Genomic DNA, 6,296 nt, shown 5'->3' on the forward strand with positions numbered 1-6,296 from the left:
CCCTCTCACGCGGTCGGCTCAGTAACGTGATCCGGTTTCCGACAATGGCTTCCGATCCAGCTACAGACCGCAACCCGGCTGTCCGGCTGGCGGGAGCAAGGCCCAGGGAACCGACACGCGAAAAACGACTAAGGGAAAGAGTAAAAGCGAGTTGACTTGCAACTTTTCATGAAAGTGCCGGATTGCCGAATTCAGCTCGTTCGACTGAAATACTGTCAGCCTCACCCAGCGGCCCGCTCTTGATCCGGCGACGGATCGCAAGTCGGACGTACGACCGGCAAGAGCACAGCCAAAGAGTGGGGCGGATGGGAAAAAGCGAACGAGTCGAAAGAAAGCAACTCGGCACACAAATGATTAACAAACACATTAAAGTGTGACATAATTAAAGGACGATAATATTCATACATGCGCACCTGGCATCCCGGGGATTTAATAAATTGTCTTGGCAAAAGAACAACTGGAAAGACAGGTAAAACTAAGACGCGGCTGGAGAAGGACCAGCCGGAGGAGCGTCCGCGGAGCCGGCTGCCGGGTCATCTTCGGGCTCGTCTTCCGCCTCCTCATCTTCCATGTAGTCCTCATCGGATGGAGGAGGGTTCGGGTCCGCGACGAAGAGGGCCTTGTCGACGAAGTCGGCGATGGTGCTGGCTCGAGCAAGACGGGCGGCCTTGTATTCGGCTGGGAGCTTGTCCTCCACGCCGGCTCGCCGGAACTCAAGCTGCCCCAGGTCCACCTCGTTGTACCAAGAGAGGACGAAGGACAGCGCCATGTCGGCGCCAGCGCGCGTGGCCGACTCCTTCCAGTCGAGGAAGCGATCCGGCGCCCGCTCCATCAGGGAGGTGAGGCTGGAGATATCTTGCGGCACCGCCTCCTCAGGCCACAGCATCGGCGCCAGCTCTTCAACCGCCTTCCGGAGCTCCCAGCCGAGCTTGGTGATGGGCTCGACGCGGGCAGCCATGGACGCCATGTGATCCTCCTTGGAGAAATACTCCGAGCTGCCCTCGCCGGTCTCCTGCCTCCTGGACTCGCGCGCAACGCCAACGGCTGCCAAAGCCGCGTCCTGCGTCTCCGGGAAGGCCGCTGCAAGACGAAGCAAGTCAGAAATCATCGAAGCCGAAGTAAGCTGAAAAATGCAAATTTTCGAAGTCCTAAGCCAAAAGGAAAAGCCTGGCGGCAGCCGGCAAGAACCGACCGCCACCAGCCCGAAGATGGAGATAGCAAAGACATCAGAAGTTTCTGCTGCCGGCTGCCAACGAAAGTCGGCAGCCGACAGCCGAAAGCCGGCAAAGGGAAAGGAACATTAAGGTGTACTCACCCGCCAAGCCGCGATCAAGTGCGCCAATCTCATCCGTCCAGCGCTTGGCGGTAGCCGTCAGCTCCGTGGACTTGGCGGTGACCTCCTCTTGCAGCGCAAGCCGCTGCTTCTCCACCTCCGATAGCCGCCGGCTCAGATCGTCCACCTTCTCCTTCTCCGCCGTCCTAAGGGAGTTGAGCTCAGAGAGGTGGTTCTGCTCCAGCAGGCGCAGCCGTGCCAGCTCCTGCTCAGCTAGCTTGAGCTTGGCGGCTGAAGAACGGCCCGCCTCCTCGCTCTCGGCGCACTGGGCGCGAGCAGCCCGGAGATCCGACTCCAGCCGCGGGACCTTGGCGGCTTCAACTGCGAGGCAGCCGGAAAGAAACGTCAGCCAACGAAGATTCAAAAGAAAATAAGACATCTAGTCGAAAGAAGCAAGAGCTCACCCTTGGCGGCTCCCAGCTCGCGGGCCAAGTCGGCCCGGTCCAGCTTGGCCTTGTGGTAATGGGTAACGGCGCGATTATACAAAGTGGTGCGCCGATCCATCACAGCCTAAGGAAAAAAGAAAGTCAGTCAGCTAGGCGAAACCCGGGCCGGCTCCAAGCAGCCGGCCCATGCCTCGGAGGGCTACCAGGATGATAACCAAATCAAAAAACAGATAAAGCTTACCTTGCCGGCTTCCTCCACCTTGGCAACGCTGGCCGCGGTCTCGGCAGCCCTGGCCTTGAGGTGGGCCTGCAGGCTGGAGAAGAACATCTCCACCGATGCTTGGCCAGGGTTCCCCTCCCGGCTGGTCACCTCGTAGGAGTCGGCGCGGAGCCACGCCTGCTCCATGGTGGCAGCCGAGCCAAGGCTGGAGTCGGAGGCGGATGGCACCTGAAGAAGAAGAGCACCCTTGGCCACGTGCAGGCCCTGCTGCGACGCCGATGGGGCGTCCGTCCTCACCAGTGCGCGCGAGTCGGCGCCCTCCGTGCGCGCCGGCTCATCCCTTGCCGGCTCCCGCCTGGCTGGCTCATCCCTCGTCGGCTCCGGCGGCGGCGACGCTCCGGGCGCAGCGAATGGCCCAGCCGGCGCAGCCGTCTCCGGCGCTCGAGGTGCCCCCTCTCCGGGCTCTCATCCGGCACCACCACGCTTGGCGGGCGCCGGCTCCGGTCGCAGCGGCGGCGCGGCTCTGCCGGCTCCGGCTCGGTCGCGGATGGTGCAGCCCTTCCGGCTCCGGCTCCGGGTGAAGGCGGCATGCCCCGGCCGGCCCCAGCGATGGGGTCCGAAGGCGAGTCCGGCGCGGGAACATGTCGTCCAGCGTCGGCTGCCGAGTCGGCTCGACCCGCGTGCCGCGATCAGGCGCTGAGGCCAGCGGCACGGCGAAGGAAGGTGCCCCTGCGGAAGGCGCAGTACCCGCAGGCGGCGATGGAGTAGGAGCGCGCGATGAAGGCTGCGGCGTCGGCTCCCTCCTTTGGCGCAGCGGCGGCGACGCGACGCGCGGAGCCTGCCGGGAGCCGCCACCCTGGGTAAACTTGATGGGAGCCCTAGCCGGACAAACAAAGAGAAGATAAGCATAAAAAGTAAGGAAAGAAAAGGAATCAAACAAGAAAGAGAAAGAGAACTCACCCGGCCTGCTCCGGAACCTTCTTCGGCTGCTGCCGGCGGAGCTTCTTCACCTTCGCCTCCAAGGCGGCAGTGGAGCGAGGCTCGCTGGCCCGCTTCTTCCCCTGGCGCGCCGAAGTCGCCGTGGTGCTTGGCGGCCTCGCGCGCAGAGGCACGGCCGGGATCGGCCCCGTGCCGGACGTCGCCGGCTCCTCGTCCTCCTGCTGCTCTGGTGAGGGGGGCGGATTGTGCTCCCCCTGGCCACCTAGATCAGGCGCCTGCAGCAGGTCGTCGTCGCCAGCCTGGTCACCGGCTTGGTCAGCCGGATCGACGTGATCCGGCGTCCACCTCCTCGTCGCCAGGTCGCCGTCCTCGGTGTTCTGGTGCTCAAAGAGCTAGAAAGAAAGAAAAAGCATGAGCAAACAACAAGCCAAAAATTGGCAGAAGCAAAAGGAAGTCGGCCTCGCAGCCGCAAGCCGGAAGCCGGCGAAAAACACAAGCTTACCCGTTCGGGCGGGTGGTCCCTGTCGCGGGGCGCCAGCCCGTAGTTCCAGTCGTCCGACATGTTTGCCTTGGTGATGTTGTTGACCCGGCTGGCCACCTGGGCCTTGGTGAGCACCGCCTTGGACGTCCGGTTCGGGTCGAACCGGCCGGACATGTGCCCGATTTTGTGGGTGCGCCTCTGGAGCGGCAGCACCCGGCGCTCAGCGATGGTGCAGAGGAGATCCTCCGCAGTCAGCCCGTTCTCGACGGCCGCCCCCAAGAAGTCCCAGAGCTGGTTCACCTCGGCGTCCGGATCCGACGTGTGGGCGTTGTAGCTCCAGTTGATCCGGCCGACGGGAGGAGCCGGGTTGAACTCCGGCAGGTTGATCCGGTCGACGAGCTGCCCCTCGTTGCGCACATAGAAGAACGACATCTGCCAGTTCTTCACCGAGTCAACGGTGGGGATCTTGGGGAAGGGCGTACCAGGCCGGGTGTAGATCGAGGCGGCGCCGCAGGCTCGCAGGCGGCCCTCGGTGGTTTGCGCCTTCAAGTAGAACAGCCGGCTCCGAGTCGATGTCTGGCCACAAGCCGGCGTAGGCCTCCATGAACGCCACGTAACAGCTGAGGAGGACGCACGCGTTGGCCGGCAGGTGGTGCGGCTGCAGGCCGAAGTTGTCGAGGAACTGCCGGAAGAAGGTTGAAGCCGGCAGGCCCAGCCCGCGATCAAGGTGCGCGCCGAAGACGACGCGCTCGCCGGGCTGCGGCTCGGGCTCCGTCTCCTCGCCGGGCGCCCGACAGACCACCGCCGATGGGATCCGGCGGAGGCGCACCAGCCGCTCGATGTCGTCCTCCCGCATGTATGAGCCCCTCCACGACCCGCTGGCGGAGGCCATTGTCGAGGTTGAGGAAGAAGATGACCAAGAGAGGCGAAACGGCGAGGAAGAGCCTTGCGACCGCGGCGGCGATAACGGCGGCTGAGGACGCTCCGTGGAGACGCGCGGCCCCGTGGAGCCGGATTGGTGGAGTGGCGGCGGCGGCCCGGCGGGAGAACGTCGGGGCAGCTGCTCGCCGGAGTTCGCCAGGAGTGTTGGCGTGCGACGGAGCGCTCGAGCGAAGAAACAAGAGAGTTTGGGCGAGAGGACGAAGAGCGCGAGGAAGAAGAAGGGCGCCTCGGTACCGCTACCGGGGGCATTTATAGCCGCCTGGCGCGCCAGTTGCGCGGCCACGTGGCGATCGTGGGCCACGATCGGGATTTACTGCGCTGTAACTCCCCCCCACGACGGCAGCGGTTACCGAAAACGGCCACACCACGTCCCCCACTACCGCACCGGATCCGGCGGGAGCATTGATGTGACCAGACGAACCGACCGCAGCACCAGGCGTCAGACCGGTCAAGTCGGGTACAGGACCCGAGGCGGCGGAGACTCCGGCGCGCCGCAAGCCGGAGCCGGACAATAAGTTCAACTCGGACTAAAAGTCGTCAACAAGGCGGAGGCGCCACCAAAGCTTGCGAGAAAACAAAAGCTGCATAAGTGTAAAAAGCGGCCGGCTAGAAGCAGTCGGCAGGAACGAGCCGGATGAGGGCGCAGCCGGCTGAATGGAAATTCTCAGTCGGCCCCTCCAAGTGCCGTCAAGTATATTCGAGAAGCCAGGAAAACCTGCCTAGGTCCTTCTAGACGCAGGACCTTGCCAGCTTCGGGGGCTAATGTCGGGGGGAAGACCCCGGATAGGGCAATGGACGCGGAGCAGCCGGCTGGCCACTGGCCGGCTCGCGGCAAAGGCCGGCTGAGGAGCAGCCGGCTTGCGCTGTGGCCGGCTGGTCCGGAAGCTGGCTGGCTCTAGGTCCTAGTCGGCCTGGCTACGGCCACCAATGCTGTAGCTGGGCCGGCTTCTACAAGCCATATCCGACTGGGGTTTGTACCTCAGACCGACTCGAGGCTGGCGAGTCTTGCACTGGAAGGAACCGGGTTGGTGATCCGGGTTCCGAAAGTCCACGCTGACTCCATCTTCCGTAAAACGCGGGGCACTGTGGAGCAATAGTGCCACGCACCGGACAGGCCGCCAGGGCTTACGACGATCCGTACTGGCTACAGTGGCTGACGGCGACAGGGACACCTCCTCTCCATACCGCTGACCGTGGCAGCCGGATGGGACAGGCCACGATGCCTCAACGGCTCCTGACGTCACCGCCTCGGGAAGGAGCAGAAGCCGAAGCCGGCCAAGCCGGCCAGTAAACTATAGGGTCTTATATGTAAAGTGCCGGCGCCTATATAAGCCGCACTACCCCCTCTCGTGCAGGGGATCGATCATTCTTACTTCACTCCACCCATAGAGCTGCCCTGAGAGAGAGACCATCGTCTCCCTTAGCCTCCCAGGAGCAGCCGGACATAGCTCTAGGAGCACCATTGTATTGTGTGATCATCATATACACTCATAGCAGGAGTAGAGGTTTTACCTCCATCGGAGGGCCTCGAACCTGGGTACGTCGCCGTGTCGCTCGTGCCCATACCCGCATCCGGATACCGCCGTGAGATCCCTCAGGAACCACTTCGATTAGCCACCCTATGGCATATGCCGTGACGATACCACGACAAGCACTCATAGTTGATTTTGGCACATGCTTTGAGTGGTCTTGTGGGAGTAATGATGCCATGCTTGTGCACCTTATTCTTCAATACAAATTGTTTATCTTGTGCACAAACTTTGGCGAGCTTCCACATATTACTTAGAGCATAGTGTTGGTTCATTGATTGCTTGCTTCAAGTGTCTTACCTTCATATCCTCTTGCAATCTTTGATCCTAAATATAGTTTGATTTCCTCCAAATATTCGTCATTGAATATGTGCATTTGATTTCACTCACAATTATGAGAAATGCACAACTTATGGAGGAACGCTCACTATATTGGCCTTTCAAACCTTTCGTCCATTTTGGCAAC

At 62.0% G+C, this 6,296-nt stretch overlaps 1 protein-coding gene across 1 annotated transcript; it reads right to left on the reverse strand.

The window, feature by feature from the left end:
* Window positions 1-436: 436 nt before the first annotated feature.
* LOC139832720 (uncharacterized) lies at window positions 437-1,712 on the reverse strand. Its single transcript, XM_071822540.1, has 2 exons — window positions 1,316-1,712; window positions 437-1,080 (listed from the first exon to the last, which is right to left on the reverse strand). Exons 1-2 carry the CDS (start codon window positions 1,710-1,712, stop codon window positions 476-478), a joined length of 1,002 nt encoding a protein of 333 aa, XP_071678641.1. The 3' UTR covers window positions 437-475.
* Between the last annotated feature and the right edge of the window lie 4,584 nt (window positions 1,713-6,296).

The sequence above is a fragment of the Lolium perenne genome, chromosome 6, assembly GCF_019359855.2.
Source record: "Lolium perenne isolate Kyuss_39 chromosome 6, Kyuss_2.0, whole genome shotgun sequence".
Classification (NCBI taxonomy): Eukaryota; Viridiplantae; Streptophyta; class Magnoliopsida; order Poales; family Poaceae; genus Lolium; species Lolium perenne.